This window comes from Pseudochaenichthys georgianus, chromosome 23 (genome assembly GCF_902827115.2).
Source record: "Pseudochaenichthys georgianus chromosome 23, fPseGeo1.2, whole genome shotgun sequence".
Classification (NCBI taxonomy): Eukaryota; Metazoa; Chordata; class Actinopteri; order Perciformes; family Channichthyidae; genus Pseudochaenichthys; species Pseudochaenichthys georgianus.
In genome coordinates, this window is record NC_047525.1 from 23,807,680 (window position 1) to 23,832,227 (window position 24,548).

The following is a 24,548-nucleotide window of genomic DNA, read 5'->3' on the forward strand; positions in this document are numbered from 1 at the left end:
AATAGCATAGATATATAAAAAACATGTCTATGAAGTGTTTTGCTCAAAAGAGGAGGGGTCTGAGCTCATGCGGGACCCGGCAGCTACCGTCTAAAATAAATGCTGCCGTGATGAAACGCCATATCGTGGATCATCAAGGATTCTCTCTGAAACAGTCTGGAGCTCAAAGGCTTTCTCTCTTGCCGTTAGACCACAAGGTGAGTTCCTTTCTACTTCCTGCTTCTTCACACAGGTTAGCTCTGAGTGCTAGCGATGCTATTGTAAACACCGACCATATTACGTCCAAAACAGTCGGGTATTGTTTCTGATAGCGACGTTTCTGATTGGGCCGTGGGTCCACATTTCAGATATGACGTAATAACGGAGGCAAATCTGGATCAGCTCCGTTGTACCCCGTTTTTAGAGATTTGGGTACGGAGGGAAAGAGAGGGTTTTTGTTGGAGAAAAATACTGTTGTCTCCTCTTTGAGTTTGTTTTAATGCACTGATATCATGTGTGATTCTGAACCGTGTACGACCGTGCAGCTGCCTCTTTATGATAGGAGGAGGCAGGGCATTTCAGGTTGTTGATCTTTATGAGGAGACACAAACTTGTTGTCTCCTACATATCTCATTTCTATGAGGCGTGAAGGAAGCCCAGAAGACCTCCTAGATGACCCGACGCTTTTCCGACACCCGCGGCTGATATTAGCGCCACCTCGATTTACGACTTTGTTGTTATCTCCTGTATTTTGGACTTTATAAGCCTGATGTTTTTTCCTGCTCCGTTGAGCAACATACCCCATGTGTGTGAGCTAAACCATATCCTTTGTATGTGATTTAACTCTGCTCCTTCTTGCAAGAATAAATTAGTACCTGATAATTGATTCTCAACCTGGTGTCGAGTTTTTTTTTCTAACTGTTTTATTTTCTGACGCTGCGTGAATTCCCCCGACACACCGGGGACACATATGTATGTATAAAAGACATCAACAAGTGCATTTTGCATGATAGGTCCCCTTTAATGTCAGACTTTCCTCACACCAATACCACAATTAAATATCTGTATTCAGTTTGTCATAACGGATGGTTGACTGTATAGCAACAATTCATTTTTAAATGTATACACATACACAATAAAGAGACAGCAGAACAATGTGAGCTTAGAAAAGAAGAAACAAAGATATTTAGGATAAAAAACCTGCCTTTCATACAGTAGCCTGATTATAAACAGGAAATAGCTTTATTCTGAGTTTTCAACAGTTTAAAACAGGTTGGTTTCTTTTTGAGGAGAATAAAGGACACTGATTGTAAGAAACTCAAATGGCAGGAATGCTTGGAAAGATACAAATTCCCATGATCCCACTCCCACTTTTTGTTCTGTTTTGATTAAAGCACAAAGGAAGAAAAGTCATAAGAAGAAATGAACCACACACATCCCCAGATATATCAGGGGTGTCCAAACTACGGCCCGGGGGCCAAATGCGGACATTCAAAAAGTATAATGGAATACGGCCCACAAATTAAACTTGAGCTTTTCTTGAATTTCACTTATTAAATATATCTGTAAACATAAATTACACAGTAGTGTTCATGTGTTAATAAGCCCAATTTGCAATAAATGCAGTCAATTACATATCGATAAGAAAAAAGCCCAATAACTAGAAATATACCCTTCCTATTTCCTAAGGCAGGGGGGTCAAACTCAAATACACAGTGGGTCAAAATTAAAAAACGGGTACTAGTCGAGGGCCGGACTGGTTCAATGTTTATAGCAACACGTATTGAAATGAACTTATAGCACATATTAAACCTGGAACTAACAAAGCTTCAATTATTGCCTATAAAAACAACATTAAACATTAAATAATCAGTTGCATTCATTTCTCATGGCTCTATCTGCAGATTTTTCAGAGTCATTTCTTATGATTACATTTCCCCACAGGCCAACAACAGCTTCAACAAAACTATTCCCCTCAAAGAGAAACCAAACATGCCCTGTTGTCGTGAGAGAGAAAGTGCAGAAGGAAGCATCCATTGAAGTCAGTGTGCTGCTCTGTGATGCTAGCTCAGATACTTGGCGTCTCATCTCGGGTGCAAGGTCATCAATGTTTGGGCTCAGGCTCTGAGCGGAGGAGACCCTCAGGATGGAGTGAAGGTGTGCGTGCAATACACCGGCGGGCCAGATCTAATAGTGATTAGAAATTATCCTGCGGCCCGAAATTAAATCCACTAAGGGATGAGTTGCTAACAAATTAAATGAAACTCTCTGGAGAGCTTGGATGTAGGCTGTTTATTTTCCTTATTTATTTATCTATTTATTTATTTATTTAACAGGGACAGTGCACATTAATGAACATTTCTGTAAACGTGCCAGAGTTAGCCAAGAGTCCCTGGACAGATTTTAAAAGTCCTTAAAGCAGATTCAAGTATCAAGCATCATTTACATACTTTTGATAGATTTTGCTAACTTATAACTTATAACGAGGCAGGTATTTTCTCACCCTCATCAGGATCCTCGCGGCACTGTTCTGTACATATTGGAGCTTCTGAAGGCTGAGTCCCGATGAGGAGAGCGTTGCAGTAATCGAGGCTTGAGGAGATGAAGGCATGGACCAGTTGTTCAGCATCTGACAGGGAGAGTGTGGCACGGAGTTGTGCAATGTTCCTGAGGTGGTAGAAGGAGGTTTTGCACAGGTGTTTGATGTGGGTGTCAAAGGTTAGATGTCTGTCAAATCTTGCACCCAGGTTGGTAACTGCTGTGGAGAGGGGTATGTTTTGTCCAGAAAAGGTAATGTGGGTTATGAGGGATGACTGGACCTGGTTTGGTGTGCCAACCAAAATAGCTTCTGTTTTTGAGCTATTTAGTTGCAAAAAGTCTGTTCGTCTGTTCTTTATTCATCGGTTTCATCTCCTGACATGTAGCGCCTGTTTCATCCTCACTTCCCAGCTTCCCCTTCTCAAACAGGCACTCAGCGAGGCGTGACACGAGGACAATAGTCCCCAGGGTGATGAGCAGGATTGCGGTTCGAAAAGGGAACAAACGGTATCGGGTACCATCGTCCTGGATCTTGTCCCAGGGCAGAGGCATCAGGTCAGGAAGGCCGATCACAGGTTCTCCAACCAGAACCCTCAGCAGGAGAGCCAGCACGAAACCAAAGCAGGCCCCTAAGTAATTCACCCAGCGAGACAGGTAGAAGATGCAAATCACCTGAGGAGCCATCATACAGTACATCACGTCTGAGCTGATGATCCAGAACAAGTGGACGGACGAGGTCGTCATGGCCAGGCCGGCTCCAGCTGTCCCACACAGCACCACCGACACTTTCACCACCATGAGAATCAGTTTCTCTGACGCCTGAAATAGAGGAGATCATGTTTTGGGACATTGGATACTATTCTATAGTAGAATATAGTAGGTACTATTTTATTCATTTATATTTCTAGGATTATAACCATGCATATTCAATGTAAATACTGCAATTTTTTTACTATATTTTTGAGTGTTTCTGGAGCCCGGAGCCTTGATTCTCTCCAGTGTTTTTCCCTTGGACAACTCTCTGCTAACCAGCTAGCTTCGTAGCCATCGCTGCCTGCCTTTTTGTTTGCATTTTTTATTATTAAACACCTTGAAAACCTGACCTAAATCAGTCACTGCTTTGGGGTCCTTTTTAAATAACGGAGCGTCACATAAAGTGATATTTCTCTTCAGGACTAACTAAGCTATCAGCATAGCAATAGGCTACAAGAATGTCTCATTAAAGAATACATAGTAATACAATCATAAAGACAAACAAAGAACTCAACGGAAATGTAATGTTCAGCCATTTGTCTGCAAATCGAATGACCTTTCCATAAAGCCTAGCTGCATTTAGTGTTAGCATATGTTAGCTAACATTCTGTACCAAGGGGGTCACATGGTATACATAATACGTGCTTTACAGAATGTTTGCCTTGTTAGCGTGTCAGCATCCATTTATAATTATGCTCAAAGCCTTGCGGTGCAGATACACCCTCACAGAGCATGGCTTAAACTCTAAGTCTTTCATTTCGATTCAGTGACTTAAAGATGCCACAGTAGGCCATATCATATAAAAAGTTACCCCTCTGTAGATGATGTTCTTGAAGATGTTTCGGCCCAGTTGGGAGGCGGCAGAAAGAAGAGCCGAGTCGACGGACGACATCACGGCAGCAGCCAGAGCTCCTATACCGAGCAGAGAGACGTAGAAAGGGCAGAGATGCTGGAGGGCGATGGGGAGGATCATGCCAGCTTTGCCCTCTTCATACGGGCTGGGGGAACCGTAGCTGGTCTGGTTCCAGTCTGCCAGACATTAGACACATGTGATCACAACAGAAACATGAGTTGCAAGCAGAGGTGGGAAGTACATTTACTCAAGTATTCAGTGGCGGTTCTTGACCAATTTCACTGGGGGCGCCAGGCTGAGGCCAGTTCCTTCACACAATAAAAGCGGATTAAAAAAGACAAAGACAGTGTAAAGTAATTGTGTAAAATAAACACAACATACAGTACTTGGTATTTGTTTTAGTACATTTAAGTTACAGTTCTTTGTTTCAGTAGTTTTTTTCACTTGGAGTATTTGTTTTAGTAACTTTAAGTGACGATTTAATAAAAAAAAACTAAATAGTATTTTCAGTATTAAGGTAATGAACAGTTTAATCTCCACTGTACATCCAGGTCTCTGATTTGATTTAGTTCCAATACATCGTAATAAACCCTAGAACCACCCTTGCAAGTATTTCCATTTGATGCCACGGTACTTGTGGGTTATCTGTCGCCACTTTTTAATTCAACCCTAACCTTCCTCTGACCTTTTGCAGTCTTTTTGCGTATTAGACTTCTTCTTCCCCTGCTGGTAGCAAGGTTTTATATGATGTGATATAGCGAATAGAAAAGGAGAAAGGTTAAATGTGGGTACCGGTAGATGCAGCCACTGCTCCTATGAGGATTGAAGGGATGCCAAGAATTGGGCAAAATGCAGCAGCAGCGTAGCAGGTGATCTTCGCATGGGCATCAGTGGCTGTGGACAGAACCCTCTGGTAGAAAGCCTGGTAGCAGATGCCTCCGATGGCCTTTGGATAGAAAACCAAGTTAATGCTGTTAACCACTGTTCTTTCGACGTATATAATATATATATAATACATGTTTAACTGGTTGTACGTGAAACACTTAGATAATGTGGCTTGTTGCAATTGTATGGTGCAATAATTTATTTTTATGTAAAATATTCCTTTTTTTTATAAATTTCCCAACATTTGTATATGGTCTCAATACTTTATGTTATTTATGTAATTGATGTCTTTTTACTACATGGCTTAGTTCAGTGGTTCTCAAAGTGGGGGGCACAGAGGCATGCCAGGGGGGCGCGAGAGACCAGGAGGAAAAATTGTTAAAAAAAAAGAAAAATCATAGTCTGGGTCTCTGTGTTTCATTAAAGCGTGTGTGTGTGTGTGTGTGTGTGTGTGTGTGTGTGTGTGTGTGTGTGTGTGTGTGTGTGTGTGTGTGTGTGTGTGTGTGTGTGTGTGTGTGTGTGTGTGTGTGTGTGTGGAACGAGCCATTTTGTGTGCGAGAGAGAGAGAGCGCACCGGTACCGGAGATCGTTGTTGTTAGCTTCTGGTGCTAGCGAGCTACGCTAACGGATATAAGGAGTTTTTTCAACAACAAGATGGAGGAGAGTCCTCTCCTGTCAGACTGAGAGACTCAGTGAGCTAAAGGACTCTCAGTGTTATCTCAGTGGGTCTCAAACGTTTTGGTCACCATTAATTATTTCCGAGGCACACGTTTATATGATCATTATAGTTATAAAAAAATAAGAGAATAAATGAAAAACAGGTATGAAATACTATATGACAGTAAAACAAGAATAAAGTTTAAAAGGGTGATTTGTAAAATATCCATAAAGAAAAAGTAAATCTGTTTACAGTTCTGTGTTGAGAGATGTATCCATAGATCTCTTCATGTTGCTCTCAAAGTGCACCAGATTGATGCTTTTAACTTCAATATTTAAAAATAAATCTTCCCGGGGGAGCATGCCCCCGGACCCCCCTATGCGAGGTCCACACACCACCTATAAAAATAGCACTTTACCCCTGCTTTCACCTATATGCCGTGAGCTGATTATCGAGCCTTCATTGTAACTGTCACACTGTGTATGTGCGTGGGGATTGTTGCAGTAGAAAATGCCACTGTAGCGCCCGGTACATTAATGGGAAACCTTAAATGTTTGAGCACCCTCTATGAAACGTCAAGCTACCCCACAGCACCCCCAACTTTTTTTTTTCAATTTGGATGAATGGTTAGTGGCTGATGAGTCCCCAGCGAAGAAAATAAAAAGACAACAGGGACAAGACAACAGTGGAGAAGTAACGGGGCAGAAACCCTCAACACGGAGCTGCGGCCCTTTTTACTTTAACGGCAAAACATATTCAGTGTGCAGTTACTTTGGCATCAGGGCAGGGATATCTAGATACTTCCCAAGGTTTGACATAATGAATTGTGCTACTTTTAAAGCAAGCAACGATGTTTTCAAATCTGTAATCAAAAAGCAAAATGCTATCGAAGCAGTTCCTGCCGTTGCTACGTAGTTCAAACGGTAACAACGGACTATTTTTCTTAGCAGATACATGTCATTTTAAATCAATAAAACTATTTTTTAAAACGATAAAAACATTTTCTAATTCAAGCAGGATAATGTGCAGCTACTTGGTCATTATGGGTAAAAGAACACCCTTCATGCTGATCAGCCTGTCGGGTGTCCTTTTTTTTTTACGGATACTAGTAACAAAACGGTTTCTCTGCATCTGACCCATCCTAGTGTTAGGAGCAGTGGGTTACTTATGCTTTTCTTACCTGCTGTGCCACTTTTGATGTGGGACCAATAAAGGAACTCCAGTCTTAATTAATACTGCATATTCACTACATAAGAGATTTTAGGTGAAATGCATTTCTAGTCTTGATGGTTGTTTTAGGTGTCTGTACCAGCAGCAGTATGTCCTCCACCCAGCGACCTGCATCCTCCAGCTCCAGCCGGCCGATCCATGGCTCCTGGTGCAGCTTAGTGACTGCAGCCACGGTGAAGTTAGCAGAGGAGGGGCTAGCCAGGATAAAAGGCACACAGAGCCACTATAAAAATGAGGGAGACACTATCAGTTCGGCAAATCATACTTACACCAGAGCTCTGAGATCATCGGGGGCTCAGAACCAAACACGCCGAAGCTGCTTTTAGTTTTTATGCTCCCCACAAATGCAACAAACTCCCAGAGACCCTGAGGTCTTCACCAACGCTAGAGTTCTTTTAAATCGAGACCAAAAACATTTCCTTTTTCAGCTGCTTACCCAGAAGTCTTTTAACTTGTTTTAGCACCTACTGTTTTTACAATGTTGTTGTTAAACTATTCTGTGTCTCTTTTATGCATGTTTTTCTGAATCTGTTATTCCATTGTGTTCCTTTCTTTTGTCTATTACTACTATGTATTATGTGTTAATTTTGATGTAAAGCACTTTGAATTGCCTCTGTGTTGGATATTGGAAACAAATGGCATTGGAAATTATTCTCTGTTACAGATATAGCCAAAGAAAAAAACCAGAATATTTATGTCACGATCTGCCTGTTTTCCTGTTTTGTTTTGAAAGGTGTTCACCCCCTGTCTTTTGTCTGTGTCTGCTTCCTGTCTGTGTGTTTTCCCTCCTGTCTGATTACTGATTCTGCATGTATTTAAGTTCTGGTTTTCTGTTGGCGGTGGTGGGATTCTTGAGTCTTTCCCAAGGGAGAGACGTTTGTTAGTTTACAGGGGAGTGAGTTCTTGTAATAAAAGTATTTCCAGTTCAAGCCATTGTCTGTCCTGCAATTGGGTCCTACCTGTCCAATTTACCCTTAATATTGTTCAGGTTAGCAGTGCAATTTCAGTTTTAGTTAATTGCTCTGCTTAATGTCTAATCAGACTGATCAGTACACTAAGTCTGGCAAAGTTATCCCATTGTACTTTGACACGCTTACATGCTGATGTTTAGCAGCTTTAAAGTTTCCCAATTTAGTTAATTGTATTTAAATGCTTACAATTTCATATTAGCTTTAAACAGAGGACAAATTAACACCAAATTCTATGGCAGGAAATTCAACATTTTGCAAGACCTATCACCTCAGATATTGACCTGATGGAGGAGCTTGAGGAAAAAGTGTAAGCCTAGCTAAGTTAGTATGAATCGTCCTCTGGGGACCAACATTGGGCCGCCTATACTGCGGTAAAAATGTAATGTTTGTACCAAGCCGACGATCATGAAGGAAAGCTGGATGACATCAGTGTAGGCCACGGAGTAGAGTCCTCCCATCAGAGTGTAGAGTACGGCCACAGCAGCAGAGATAATCACAGCCAGCCAGGAGTGGATATCCATCACCACGCTCACCGTCCCTCCTGCAACACAAACATACATTCAGAGTGAGGCAGGCACAAACAACAAACTAACATGAGTACAGTTATATAGATAATCATTAGGGGACATGGCCTTAAAGGGCCCCTATTATAATCTTTTTCATCAAAATATTATAGGTCTCAAGATATTAGTCAGCTGCACAAAAGGTTTTTCAATGGATTATTTTAGAATCAGGTGTACTTAATAACATACTAAAAGTCTCCCAGAATCTGTCCACTACCAAGGTCTAATTTTCAAGATGGCGTCCAAGATGGCCGAAAAAAATCCCTTATACTACGTTCACACCGGACGCGATGCGACGTTTGGGGGCGGCGCGATTACATGTAAAGTCAATGCAGAGACACGATCAGACGCGAATTCGCTCCGACGGCACGCATGAAGCGGTGGACGCGGCGTGAATCACGCGATTGAGGCGATTGAAGCGGGCCGCGTCAAACGCGAGAGTTCAATTTTTTCAACTCGGGCGTCAAATTCACGTGACGCGTTCTCGCGGAAGCCAATCAGCGGTGAGGATCTCAGCCTGCCGTCACTGACGTTCAACCAGAAGACATCAGCCATTAGCTGTTAGCAGTTAGCACACAGAGATCACAGCTCCTCATATCTGTTCAGAAACTGTACAAAAGTTAAACAACAACAAACCCCAGACTGTCTGTGTCATGGCGAATACAGTCGCTGGTTTATTTATGTCTGTAGGCCGTTGTTGTGAGTGTGGAGTGAGCATATACAACGTTAGCTTAGCCTGGTCGACCCAATCTCCATTCAGAAAACAAGCATTTTAAAAGGTGTTTCGCCTGCCGTCTGTCTGCAGACTTGAGTAGATATACTGATACTGAAATGAGCTAAGTCCCACCTCCCATTGTTCGAGATCCTTTGATGTGATTGGGTACAATTATGTTAATGAGCTAAGTCCCGCCTCCCATTGTTCGAGATCCTTTGATGGGTGTTATAACAGGTAGGTTACACACACACACACACACACACACACACACACACACACACACACACACACACACACACACACACACACACACACACACACACACACACACACACACACACACACATTTGGAGTTGGCCTCTGGTGTGAGGGTTTGAGATAAGCCTGGGATGTTAATCTATATGTTGATTAAGACACTCTCTGTGAGGTGAGAAGCGAGGGGATGGAGTTAGTTATAATCATGCTGTTTCAATCACATTAGTATGCATGAAAAGTGACAGGTGACACGGCCCCAATTATGCAAATGAGCTAAGTCCCGCCTCCCATTGTTCGGGATCCTTTGATGTGAGTGGGTACAATTATGTTAATGACCTAAGTCCCGCCTCCCTTTGTTCGAGATCCTTTGATGGGTGTTATAACAGGTAGGTGTGAAATGCCCCCCTGTGTAGTGCCTTTGTAGTCTAATCCTTTGATGTGAGGTGTTATAACAGGTAGGTGTGATATAAGCCTCTGATGTTAATCTAGGTGTTGATTAAGGCAGTCTCTTTGAAGTTATGCTGTCTGGCCCCTGTCCCCTCAGAGTTGTCTAATCTAATTAGCCTTTGATGTTTGCCCTTTGATGTGAGGTGTTATAACAGGCAGGTGTGATTTCACACTGGTGTGTTATAAGCCTTTGATGTTAATCTAGGTGTCTCTTTGAAGCTATGCGTGAGACTGTCTAGCCCCCCGCCCCCTCCCAGCCCAGGCCTCTCCCCCTTTTCTCCACCCCATCCAAGATTAATGTCTAGTCCTCTTACAGGATCAGGAGAGTAAATCATCCTTTCTTCCCACGAACAAAAGTTTGATACTAAAAGCCAATAATGGTCATTTTAAAATGAAATAAGAACTGGAAAGAGCAGCGATGCTTTTGCTGCCAAATAAGTGCAAAACGAATGACCCTAACCCTAAAGTAAATGTTAGCTAACAATGTGTACCAAGAGGATAACATGGCACAGATACAAGTACATCATACTCTCAAGATGCTGTTTTAATTATATTTTGAGATGTTTAAATTCTAGTATACTTTAATTTCTACTTATGTGCAATGCCATGTTTTGTTTTCTTCTTTTTTATGCTACTGCAACGCAAACATTTCCCAATTTGTGATCAATAAAGTTCCTCTAACCTTATCTTCATCTTAAGATCTCTCCAAGATTGAGATTGTACTGACTGATGTTGCAAGAAACTCGTTTCGGTCTTACCCAGTGCACCCAGAATACATGCAATCCACAGGATGTCCCCAATGAGAGCGGGAATGAAGAGCACAGCGGACACTTTGTTGCCGTATTTCTCCTGAAATGGATCCATGAGGGTCACGTAGTTCTTCGACCGCATAGGTTTGACAAAGAAGAGCCCACCTGGAGTCACACAAAGGGAAACGTTATGAATGAAATCTGTGTTTTAATTATAAAATCCTTCTATTTTTGTCAATAATTTTATGTTTTTTTAAGGAAATATTGGACCTCACTCACCTATAATTAGACTCATGGAGAAAGCCAAGGGTGCGATGGCCCACACTAAGCCCTTCGTTGGATCGTAGACCATTTCAGCACTCCCCAGAATATAGCCACCTCCCACCCAAGTGGCTGCAAAACATCAGGAATAATTACAAAACCAATTAAGTCAAAAGTAATTTAATCCACTGATTTGATAATACATGTCCCTGAAGGATTAACCATTACGAACATTTAAAGCTGTGCTCAGTGAATATGCTAATCTATGATGATTATAGACAGTGGTGGAGGAAGTACTCAGATTATTAAGTAAAAGTATTAATACTACATTTTTTAAATACTAACCCTAACCCAGTTACAAGTAAAAGTTCTCCATTCAAAATTGTACTTAGCATTGAAATATACTTTACGTATCAAAAGTAAATGATTGTATAACAAAGTGTGTTGCATTAATGTGTTTATCACTTCAGTGTTGCACTTAGTTAAGTTTGGTTTTAATTGAATGACTGTATACACTAGGTAGCTTAACTTATAATATGTGTGTTGAAAAACTTAAAACCATAAATCTGCAAAGTAACTAAATATGTTAAATACATTAAAGGTCCCCTATTACACTGTGTTTCATCACTATATGATGGGTCTTGTGGGGGAAACTTCTGAAGCAATTGGACACAGGACTGAGCTGGAGCTTTGATGGCAAACACTGACGGTTTATTTGGAGTTACGGCCGGAGAATTGACAAGACCAAACCAATTCTGAAGAACTCTTCTGCAGCTCGAGGTTTTAATTAGTTCAGAGTGTAATAATCAACATTCTTCATCAGTGAGACTAAACATTATGGACCCTGAATCTAACTAGAGCTCTCGTCCATAGGAAATAATGTGCGCCAGGGAACCTACGTCCCTGAACAGTAAACTACCTCATGGCGGCTCGTGCTCGGTCACAGACTGGCAACAACAATGCGCCCAAGCTGCTCCTCCTTAAGAGAGATAGCAGCAATACTCAAGGCCGTAGACCTATGCCATGGGAAAGGAGACAGTAAAGAGAGAAAACGATTAACTGGGTCGAAGGTTGAATACCTAAGCAAATTATTCCCCAACAGGTCTCAGATATATACAAAACATGTCTCTGATCATTGCAGCATTACCCATAATCCCCTCTGTTTCAGCCCTGTTTCCAAAGTGCTGATTCTCTGTCTGTTACTTTAGATGAAGATAAGGAGCCCCTCCCCACGCCCCTCTGAGAGAGATTTGGTTACAAAGAACTCAATGGTGCTCTAGAGGAGATTCAGGTGATAAGGGGGGGGGGGGGGGGGTACCTTGGTTGCTGATTGGCTAATGGTTACACAAGCCACAAAAAACATTATGACATCATAAAGTGGCCAAAATCTGATCAGCTTATTTTCAGACAGGTTTTTATAGAAATGGATCAAAACGAGAGAGAATCTTTGTTCCTGAAACTTTCAGAGTCTCTTTCCACAGAGGGGACACATGTTGATGTAGAAGAGACATGAAGAAGAGGGGACACATGTTGATGTGGAAGAGACGTGAAGAAGAGGGGACACATGTTGATGTAGAAGAGACATGAAGAAGAGGGGACACATGTTGATGTAGAAGAGACATGAAGAAGAGGGGACACATGTTGATGTGGAAGAGACGTGAAGAAGAGGGGACACATGTTGATGTAGAAGAGACATGAAGAAGAGGGGACACATGTTGATGTAGAAGAGACATGAAGAAGAGGGGACACATGTTGATGTATAAAAGACATGAAGAAGTGGATTTAGCATAATAGGTGACCCTTTAAGTGAAGTAGTGTGGTGTGTTTTTTTACATTACTTGAGTATGTACATGGTGACATTACACCACTAATTATAGCTGGTTATTTGTACCTGTCATTGTGAAGATGCTGACACAGATATTTAGGTTTCTCCCTCCAACCATTGCAACTTCACTGCGGTTCCCGGAGCATTTCTTCTCCTCGCGTTTGGACTTCCTGGACGCCCAGATGCCTGTGCCCAGTACGACGATGTAAAACACTCCTATGGACACGAGTCCTGGCCAGTTTACCGCCATCCTCAGTGACTGTGGGGAAAGGACTGTCAGGATTTGGGGAAACCTGGCAGGACCATGAGAGTTTTTAGAACTGTTACACTAGAAAATGACCTACCAAGTGATTATGACTGTATGACAATAACAGTGCTATCTAAGTATTGGCAGTATTAGCTGTTGCTGTATTGTTGAGGTAAATAGGCCACACATTGTATTGTGCATGAGTAGATAAATACTTCCTTCTTCGTTTTAGGATATAGAAACCTTCTGGGACTTTTATTTAGAAAATCAAACCTTATCCTTAGCTTTCTGAAAATGTACAACTACTCTATGGAGGTTTTATTTTGAATAAAAAGGACTCATCTTTAACTATTGGACACAAAGTTACACATTTTATAAATTATTAAACTGTACTGAAAATGGGTTTGTTCCGTTAGTCTCCTTCACACGCCACCAGATAAACAGCAGTTATTTCAGACAGCTTGGTATCATGCCAGGTTTCTATTTTCAGTTGTTTCGTTGTGCTTTTTACTGAAAATATGTAATGTAAAAACATGGGGGAAACGTTTTAACCCTCCTATAAGTTATTCAATTCTTGTTGAGTCTTTGGAGATTTACAGCAGTAAATATAGAGTAGATTTTCTGATCAGTTTGAAGTATATCTCCAAAACTAAAAACACAGCTGTTGAATGTTCATTTGCATTTCTTCTCCTTGGACTTATTGGTATTAGGGATGGGAATTTGAAAGCAAATGTATATTCGAATATTCGACCCCCAAAAAAATGTACATATCCTATAAAAAACTAAAAAAATTGGGAATTATTTTTACAAAAATATAAATACATGTTCAAATAAGTATAGAAACCAAGTCGAATTTGTCAAATGTATTGAACTGGTGATCACAGTTTGAACAGTTGACAGCTATACGCCTACAGCTTTCATGCTTAAAACATAACTTGGTTTTTAAATGAAAGAGGGATCAGACACGAACAACATAACGGGTCAGGGTAACCTAACCCGTGACAACAGAGATCAACAACCTGTAACAGGGCCTGTGCACAGAATGCAGCTATTCATTACTCATTCTTCTTTAAGAATATCAGCATGACTACTCAACTGCGGTCAAGCCAGCCTCCACTTGGGAAAACACAGTCAAGCCAGCCCGCACGTGATATTGGGGTGCGCGAATATTAGAAGCATTACGGTAAAATCCCAGCGCTTACTCGGTCAATAACAAAAGCACCTATAAAACAAACCAAATATATTAAATTAAGAAATATGTACTATATAATGTGATCAATAATTATTTAAAACAAACTACGTATAACTACCACGAGTAAATGTAAAATGTAAGGAGTTTCAAAATAAAAGTCCTTTGAAATCTCATATTGAAATCTCATATATGAGCTATCAGCCCTGTGTTTAGATAAGAATAAAACGAAATCTCTCCCTGATGCAAGACTCATCTCACTGCAGGGTGATAGAAGGACACCCCATCTACTCACCCAGAAAAAATCAGGACATTCTGATGTGGAGTTTCAAAATAAAAGACCTTTGAAATCTCATATATGAGCTATCAGCCCTGTGTTTAGATAAGAATAAAACGAAATCTCTCCCTGATGCAAGACTCATCTCACTGCAGGGTGATAGAAGGACAGCCCATCTACTCACCCAGAAAGAATCAGGACATTCTGATGTGGAGTTTAAAAAAAAAAAGACCTTTGAAATCCCATATATGAGCTATCAGCCCTGTGTTTAGATAAGAATAAAACGAAATCTCTCCCTGATGCAAGACTCATCTCACTGCAGGGTGATAGAAGGACAGCCCATCTACTCACCCAGAAAAAATCAGGACATTCCTCTATGTACAGAGCATAGCCCATAAAATATGTGGTCAAACAATCTAGTATTATGAATGAAGTGTGAATGAATATGTGGTGCTAAAGTTTGCATTTGGTAAGTGTTTAAGTAGTTTTGAGTGCAGTTCTTCACAGGAGAAATTAGGTGTTTTGCACTTTAGGTGTGTGGTTTTGTGAATTGTGTTTAGTGTTCTGAGAAAGTGAGCAATTTAAAAAAAGATATGTGTTAGCAATCGAGAAAAATGTAACATAAATTGTACACCTTGAAAACCATCCATTACAAAATAATAATATTCAAAACTAATAAATCAGAATATACACTTTAGCAAATACCACAAGTAAACTATAAGGACTATAATAGTGCATTTCTGTCTAAAATTTGATTTCACTTTTACCTCGCCTGCTCCTTTTTTTTTTTTTTTTTTTTGTCCTCAATATCTGCCTCCCTTGTTTTAACACTGTGTTTGGGTCCTACCTTACCATTTTATTTTGAAACTCCACATCAGAATGTCCTGATTTTTTCTGGGTGAGTAGATGGGGTGTCCTTCTATCACCCTGCAGTGAGATGAGTCTTGCATCAGGGAGAAATTTCGTTTTATTCTTATCTAAACACAGGGCTGATAGCTCATATATGGGATTTCAAAGGTCTTTTATTTTGAAACTCCACATCAGAATGTCCTGATTTCTTCTGGGTGAGTAGATGGGGTGTCCTTCTATCACCCTGCAGTGAGATGAGTCTTGCATCAGGGAGAGATTTCGTTTTATTCTTATCTAAACACAGGGCTGATAGCTCATATATGGGATTTCAAAGGTCTTTTATTTTGAAACTCCACATCAGAATGTCCTGATTTTTTCTGGGTGAGTAGATGGGGTGTCCTATCACCCTGCAGTGAGATGAGTCTTGCATCAGGGAGAGATTTCGTTTTATTCTTATCTAAACACAGGGCTGATAGCTCATATATGAGATTTCAATATGAGATTTCAAAGGACTTTTATTTTGAAACTCCTTACATTTTACATTTACTCGTGGTAGTTATACGTAGTTTGTTTTAAATAATTATTGATCACATTATATAGTACATATTTCTTAATTTAATATGTTTGGTTTGTTTTTATAGGTGCTTTTGTTATTGACCGAGTAAACGCTGGGATTTTACCGTAATGCTTCTAATATTCGCGCACCCCAATATCACGTGCGGGCTGGCTTGACTGTGTTTTCCCAAGTGGAGGCTGGCTTGACCGCAGTACTACTCAGGGGAGAGGCGGGTGCGGAGGCGATTCACAATCAGGCCAGCTGTAGAGAAGACCCTCTCAGCTGGAATGTGGGCATAAGATGAGGTTTGAGTCTGCGTGATCTGCGTGTAGGGATGGGGGGAATACCGGAAGTGTTCCCGATGGGCCGGCCCGGTACCGAAGTGGGACACAGAAAGTCCGGTCGGACATATCATTAGCTCGAACTAGCTAGATCTAATGGATTTGAACAGTGATGTACCTGAACGCGTTCAATGAACGATCGTTCATGAACGCGTTCATATTTTGGGCGAACGTGAACTGAACGTACTGTATTTCCGCTAGATGAACGTAATTGAGAACGCGTTCATTCTCAGCGCTGTATAACGGCGTTCAAAAGTGCGTTCATTCTCAGCACTGTATTATAACGGCGTTCAAAAGTGTGCCAGATTTCATATGCCTTTCAGCCGAAAACCCAGTTAAAACACACCGTAAACAGGCTTCAGAATAATGCGGAAAACCACCCAATCTGGCAACAGCAAGCTGCCTGTGACGCGTACGCGCCTGTCACCCCTGGCTGTCGCACTAAAATATAAATATACTAAATATATCAGACTCCTCACAACAAACAATGTGGAACCGCGGAACCGGCGAGCATTGAATGAATGAATGAATTAGTATGGACGAAGCCGAGAGCAGAGCTCTGCAGCAGCACTCGCTCAGAGTGAGACTCTACGGCAGGGGTGGGAAACCTCCGGCCTCCGGCCGTATACGGCCCGCGAGACAATTTGGTACGGCCCTCGAGGTAATTTATAAACACACGCAAAAAATAAAAAAATGAAAGAAATCTAGACCGCAAAAAAATTAAACAAGCGAGTGCCTGTTTTTCCTGGCCAAGGTCAGGGTCCTTGAACACAACACGAGCCTAACGTGTCATCACGTGGTATATGTCTCGACTGACAGCAGGGGTGCAGTGACGGAGAGCACCAGAACGCCACTCCAGCACTTCAGAAATTGCAGTACCGATAAGTCCATACACATGCCGCAGTTTCTGCGTGTCTGTGTCTTTAGTTGAAAGCCCAGTGGCGATCTGCTCATCTGTCATACAGTCAATAACTTTGTTGTTATCATTAGCATCTGGTTAGCTAGCTATGCTAACGAATATAAGAAGCTTTGTCTACAACCAGTGAGGTAAAGGCCCATCTTTATATGATCATTATAGTATAAAGAGAATAAAGTAAACAGGTATAAAATACTATATGACAGTTATTAATAAAGAAGAATACAGTTTGAAAGGGGAGTGATTTGTCAAATATCCATAAATTAAAAGAAAATCTGCTTACAGTTGTGTTTGGGTGTTGAGAGATGTGTCCATAGATCTCCTAATGTTGCTCTCAAAGTGCAACACATCTTCGCAGGGGAGCATGCCCCCCGGACCCCCCTAGAGGAGGTTAGGTCCCCCCCACTTAAATCATGTTCACATGGATAGGAAACTAAATACATTTGCACACATCTTGTGTCCATATCTTTCTGTTTTTGTGGTCACGCCACACCCTGCACGTGCATGCATACGCGAGTCATGGTGAGATATCTGGATTAAGAGGTTGCTTTTTCTTTGCACAGAATGAAATGAATGGGCTGTGATTTTAGTTTTTTTAAGCAGAGGTCAATAACTTGTACGGCCCTCTGAGGATATTGTAAACATTGAAATGGCCCATTAACATCGTACAGGAGACAAATAATAGCTCGCAGCAACGTATTGAAAAAAGAACTATGAACTATAAATTAGTTCATTTTTGAAACCATGAACTTTAGTTCAACATTTTGAATTATGAACTATGAACTGAACTAGTTCATTTTAAAATGTGTGAACTGTGAACTGAACTAGTTCATGTAGAAAGTGAACTTTCCCAACACTGGATTTGAACATACACGCGAGGGACCGGTGAGCGGAGCAAAACACACCTTTAGACCTAACACACTTAGCTATGACACTGTCGTATACATTGAATTATTCCATTTGACAATATGTAATCAACTTAGGCACCCCTCCCAAAAAAAAATAAAATAAAATTCAAAACCTGAATAATTTCGAACATTCTATTAATCGTTCCCATCCCTAATTGGTATACCTGCATTGGTCCCAATAATTTCCAATACACATTCAAATTAAATACTTATTTCACAGTAAATGAACAATGAAAAAGGACAGAAACCTTGTTACCTGCTAATCCAAAGAAAATGACAATATGGACTTTCTCTGATAATACTCAACACTGAGTATTGTGTATTCATAATTACCTGTAAAGCCTTTGGAAAGTTGTAAGAAGAAGAAAATCAGTTTTCGGTAAAGATCCTCAAAGCCACATGCAGCTCAGCAGAGTGAAGGAGTGGAGCGGAGTGATCACTTATAAAAAAACAGCAGAAATGTACGTTAGTTAACCCTTTATGTTAAACATTCAACTGAAACCTGAGCGTGATAATAAAAGGTTCTATCCAAAGGAATGGATAATCATAACAAGAGTTGTTATGTCTTATATAAATATACACTATTTGACACTTGTAGCGTTTCGTTTATGCAGCGCTTTTAGTCAATGTTGCACATGTGGGGTGAAGTTGTTTGCATCCAGGGCCGCCCCTCCCTACAGGCCAATCACGCAGGCTGCATGGGGCCCCGCCTTGAGCAGGGGGCCTCGCCCAGAGGTCCTCAGCTGCTGTGCTCAGTTCTCCGCGCACCCCCCGCGAGGACAAAGGGGAGCACGTCTGTAACCCGACACCGTTGCAATGAATCGACATCTGACCAATCACAACTTTGATACGGCCACTATGCAGGTGAAGAGATGTCGGTGAAAAGACACTTTCAGTCCGGAGCAAGCAAGAAGGAAAAAAAAAAAAACATGAAGAAACTAGAGCATCACTCGAAGGTGGGTTATTGTATGAGTCAAATCTACAACTTGCGAATGTTAGTTGTATAAGTCAAATTGCCAATTGCCATATTAAAACATCTGCTGCAATTCACGACATGAAGAAGGCAGTCTCTGCAGAGCATCAGGCTAATGGAGATGCAGTTATTTCCAGCATTCTTTATTCATTCAAGTATGTGATGCCTTGTATCTGCTAATGTACAGGAGGAAGAGTGATAAACGGTCCGTCTATTGGCTTACATAACAGTTCAAGTTTACAGCCTAAACAACATGGGGCATTTTCCCCCCTTTTATTCATTTTTATGTCAATTTGCACATTTCATGCAGATGCTCAGCCTCTCCCCTTAACTCCTAACAGTCATCATCATGTCAACCACAACACAGAGAAATACTGAGGAAAATGTGTGTGTGGTTGTTGATACATTGCTGACAGAGGGAACTAGAATACAGATTTAAGAAATATCAGTTTTGTCATGTTTTGTCTTGACTATATTACAATATTATAATAAAATAACATAGTATTTATATTATTTAATTGATTATGAGGCTTTTTGAGGCTAGTATTTGGCAGGAAATGCAGACGTATTCACCTGTAAACTGAACGACATACATGCACATTTACCATTTACCTCACTGTATAAAAAAGTAACTGTGTTGATAATAATAATAAACAGGAATTATATTTGCAAAGTAGCCTACTTTGTTTCCAAAAAAGTTGTTCACTCCTGTCGGTTGGGGGAGGGCCTCATCTCACAATGTCGCTTGGGGCCCCAAGTTGGCCCCTGGTTGCATCGTTTTCTCCTAAATTAAGTTTTTTGGGAAGTTGTAACGCGCTTGCCCCTGTCAGCCACCGTTCAATGCAACACTACTGAATATGATAACCTTTAAAAGCCTAAATTATAAGATCAACATATCAATAATGACGTAAATGGCTTATGTAAAAGGGGTTTGTTCGTGGCAACAAACCCACAAAGAATAATCACCTGACGGCAGTTTCTGCAGAGCGTTGTAACTGTACTTCTAGTCCACTAAATGTATTTAATACCTTTAGTTACTTCACAGATGTGGATGAATGATGTGAAATATAATCAAGTGTTTAATCAGACTTTAGTTCCACCTGGAGTAAATCCACCAGCTACCCTGCAGTCTACAAAGCCATTCAGACTAGCTGCACCTTCACCAGCTTTGAGAACACTTTCAAGATCAATCATTATAAAACATATCAAATACATTATTCTGAAACGGACCAATCTGCACAAAGACTATACTTTAATTTAATAAATAGCAATAAATAGCTAGTTAATATAATAAAATACACAGTAACAATACAATAATTATGCAAAATAACAACCAACCTGCAAATCAACCTATACATCAACATATAATCTAAAACAGGTGGATTTGATTTAAAATAAAAGTAATGGCAGGGACGTGGGAAGGGGGGGCTGAGGGGGCTGCAGCACCCCCATCTGTTGGCGGAGAGTTGTAACTGCAACGCCAAAAAGTTCACTAAACAAATCAATACAAAAGTTTTATTTTCAGTTACTATTTTTTAGTTAGCATTTTAGTGTAAGCTGTCTATAACAAGCTTCACTATATAAGAGAAAGTGATAATGCAGTGTGCTTCTTCTGTTGCTCTGCTATAGAAAAGAAGCTCGTCAGTGCAGACAAGATCAGGGATGGGAGTTTTGTGAAAGCAGGGTTTAACAACTGGCGAAAGGCAGGGGAGACATTTAGGGAGCATGAGAAGTCCCATCAACACACAGGCCGTCAACAAACTGGCCGCATTAAAACGAACACCATGTACAGGCATGGTTACATGTACAGGAACAGGAAGGTGTTTTAATCTTTTCTGCCTGAAGATTCACAACTTCTTGATCAGAGGCCCAGTGTCCCCTATATACAAATAGTGGCTGCTGAAATATGCTGCTAGGGGGCGCCAGCCAGGTACCCAAAAAATAATAATAAGTGGCGACCCTTTTTCATTTATGATTGTTTGTTATGTGGATTTGTAGTATTTGTGTTACTGTATGTTCAATAAAGGTGTATTTTTGCTAAATCTTGAGACATTGCCACTGTATGTACTGGCAGGGCCGATTTTTGGCGCCAGATCTGGGAGGCGCTGCGCTGGTAGCTCTGGGAGAGGAAAAAACATTTTTGACCGTAGGCACTCATACTAATTTTCGGCCTTGATGTAACAACATTCATAATTAAGTAAACGTAACACCCTTTTCACCCCGGTTACACTTTTCATTTGCCCTGTACGATGGGCGCTGTAAGTGATGAAAGTGGGGGATGTTGGCTTATCAGGCGTCTGCAGTTCACAGCTAAAGTGCGAGCGTGGGAGCGAGAGAGCGAGCGAGAGAGAGAGAGAGAGAGAGAGAGAGAGAGAGAGAGAGAGAGAGAGAGAGAGAGAGAGAGAGAGAGAGAGAGAGAGAGAGAGAGATACCGGCGCTGTTGTTATTAGAATCTGGTGCTAGCTGCGCTAACGGATATAAGAAGTAGATGTTTCTACAACTAGGGTGGAGGAGAGCTCTCCTGTCAGACTGAGAGGCTCAGTGAGGTAAAGGACTCTGAGTGTTTCGATAGTTAATCTCAAACGGTTTGACCACAAATTATGTAAACACATATTTCCAAGGCACTCCTTTATAATTACAAGATAAATAAAAACAGGTTTGAAATCGTTCCAATGTATACTATAGGACAGTAAACCAAAAATATTGTTTAAAGTTGGAGAGATACAAAAATATGGATAAATAAATAAGATATAAATGAACAACAAAAATGTATTTGTTATTGGCTATGGTAGGTTATTGGTTATGTTCATATACTTATTTGATTATTAAAATGTAAACCGATCTTTTTCATATGGGTGTTTTAGAGTTGTACCCCCTAGATCAGGTCTCTAGTAATTGTGTGCTCAAAGTGCACCAGATTGAAGCATTTTACTTTAAAATGTTCAACAAAAATCTTCCCGGGGGAGCATACCCCCGGACCCCCTAGAGGATGTGACGTCCACCCCCCAATTAAAATATGTTCATACAATACTGAATACATTTGAAGCCATTTTGACGTATACCTATGTCACTAAGTTTCTGTTTTTGTAGTGTATTTGTCTTTTGTAGAGATTTTTCATTTTTTCTTTATATATAAAATCTCGCCTCGGGCAGCAAATTGTCTAGAACCGGCCCTGGTACTACGCCTCAAGAGCCTTTCTTGTGCTGGCAGACACATAGAAACAAATTGTCGGGGCGCACTTCCACGCGCTCCGCACTCACATTATGCTGGGCCCACGTGCCTTAGCACCGATGCTATGACTCCATCCTAGGGGAAACACTGGAGGCCTGTACGACGAAGCCGGTTCAACATAACCTGGATATGTTTGAGTTAGCCGGTTGGCCTAATCCAAAACATACGCGCTCTCGCTAAACGGTCCTACGACGCTGGTTATCAAGTGGATCGCTCAAGCCAGCCGTGTCCTATCTAGTTAGGTGCGCGTTCAGATGAGAGGGGTGGTATTTGGAGCATTCGACCAATCACAAACATGGAGCAGCGTACTGACAGCGCAGCGTCATACTTCCTGAATGAAAAGTCAACTATAATATTAGACATATGAAGAAGTTAAACTTTAAACATCCATGACTTAAACACTTTATCCAGGATCAAAGCCACATAGCTGCACCTGCAAGGTGAATACAGCTGGTAAAAGTGTTTGAATGCGTACATTAACAGGTTTATGATATCACTGCCCCGTCTAAAACACAATCTGACTTTAATTACATTTGTCTCGAGTGTTTCGTCAACTTATGTGTTGCTTAAAATAATACTTCTGCATACAGTATGTGACACTGTGAGTGTTGCACGGCCAGATACGGCTCAGCTGACTCAGATAAGGAAACATATGATACATTATGAAGTGATATGAATGATAATGGGACATATCGATGTCTGCACTCACAATGCCGCGGACTGTAGGCTACGTAATGTTACTTTGATCCGGTTACTTATGTTGTGGCAGATATTTAATTAAGTTTTCTTAACATAATAGTAAAATAGTTATAATAGTCAGATTGCTCTGAAGATCTGAGGTGATATTCTATTCATTTTCACATTCACACAGTCGGTGATTTTGATCGGCCGTCTTTCCTGCAACGGCAGTTTAAACTGTATTTCCTCCGCACACTGAGCTCCGATTGGTCAGCAGGTGGTGCTTTCACTGATATATATATATATATATATATATATATATATATATATATATAGGGTTTATTCAACAGCGGTAAAGCATTAAGTTGCTAAATTAACGTACACTGAACTGTAAAACAACTTACCACTATTTAGGAAAGGCTCTGATCTGAAGGGTTGACTAGTAGGACAGCAAAGAGGTAGAGGAGGTCTAGGTCATGTACAACCATTGGTAGAAGTTACACCTGGAAGAAAGATAAGGAAACAAGACAACACAGGAGGACAAACATCCTCTTAAGTAAAAGACCAAATCATGTCAAGCTTTAACCTGTTAAACCCCGAGCCTGTTTTTTCAGTCTTTAGAATGCACTGTTGGAAATTACATTACAAAGGCTACATTCAAACTCAATACCATACATAACTGGGTAAGTGCTTTACCTGATAGAACACGTTCCACACGGAGCAGCAACCATCTGGCTGGGCCTTTTGCTGCATATCATCTCCTCCCTCTCCACTGTTTCCAGTAGATCTCTACTGTCCAATAAAACTGGAATTCCCCAAAAAAAATCATATAAAAAAGTTAAAAACAATAACTTGCTTTTGGCATTGAAATGGATTAGAATCTCACCTTTTTCCTGGATGTCAGGAAGGCCAGGAAGTCGTTCCCATCAAGTCTGCAACCAGTCATAGGAGTTAAAATGCAAAGCCTGAACGATGACAAGAGCGAGACTTACATTTTACATTAACACCAGAGCAGTGTGTACGACATGCAGAGAATAGATCAAATCCCCTGACAGACTCACACACTTTGGTGATGTCCTCATCTGATAATGTTTCATTTTTTAGCAGTAAAGTAACATTACTCAAAGTATATTGTTACGGTTTGGGAAAGGTAGGACCCAAAAGCGGACTAGATAAAAAGGTAAGTTGGTCTAGAAAACAAAAGTGAGCTTTATTTAAAAAGCTGATGGCAAAAACATGGCATAAAACACAAAGGAAACACAAGGAGGATACAATACCAAAAAGCTGACGGTGACTGACATGGAGGGAGACAGGAAAAACAAAACAATGAACCGACAGGGGAACACAGGGAAAGACAAGACTACATACAGAGTGGGGTAATCACGGGACAAGAAACAGCTGGGCAGGGGAGGTAGAAACACAAGGGCAACAGGTGAACACAATTAGACAATCAGACACACCAGGGACAGGAACAGGAAACGACAGGAAGGAAAACACAGGGAGAAGGACCAGACAAGAAACAAGGAGGAAAACACGAGACAGGGAGAACAGAACAGCAAAATAACCCCAAAACTAGACACACAAAACTCAAACCCTGACATATATGTCGGACCCAACTCATTTACAGTATGTTTTGCATCTCCTCAACAATGGTCTGTATCATTGAGTAGAAAAAAACTGTCCCTACAATTTCAGGTAGA

At 40.9% G+C, this 24,548-nt stretch overlaps 1 protein-coding gene across 1 annotated transcript; it reads right to left on the reverse strand.

The window, feature by feature from the left end:
• Window positions 1-1,003: 1,003 nt before the first annotated feature.
• LOC117439210 (high affinity choline transporter 1-like) lies at window positions 1,004-23,809 on the reverse strand. The gene is made up of 12 exons (XM_034075010.2): window positions 23,735-23,809; window positions 23,545-23,653; window positions 23,253-23,351; window positions 18,299-18,404; window positions 12,749-12,941; window positions 10,876-10,989; window positions 10,606-10,761; window positions 8,260-8,408; window positions 6,976-7,119; window positions 4,916-5,069; window positions 4,082-4,299; window positions 1,004-3,336 (listed from the first exon to the last, which is right to left on the reverse strand). The coding sequence occupies exons 5-12, from the start codon at window positions 12,930-12,932 to the stop codon at window positions 2,839-2,841; spliced, it is 1,617 nt and encodes a 538-aa protein (XP_033930901.1). The 5' UTR covers window positions 12,933-12,941; window positions 18,299-18,404; window positions 23,253-23,351; window positions 23,545-23,653; window positions 23,735-23,809; the 3' UTR covers window positions 1,004-2,838.
• Between the last annotated feature and the right edge of the window lie 739 nt (window positions 23,810-24,548).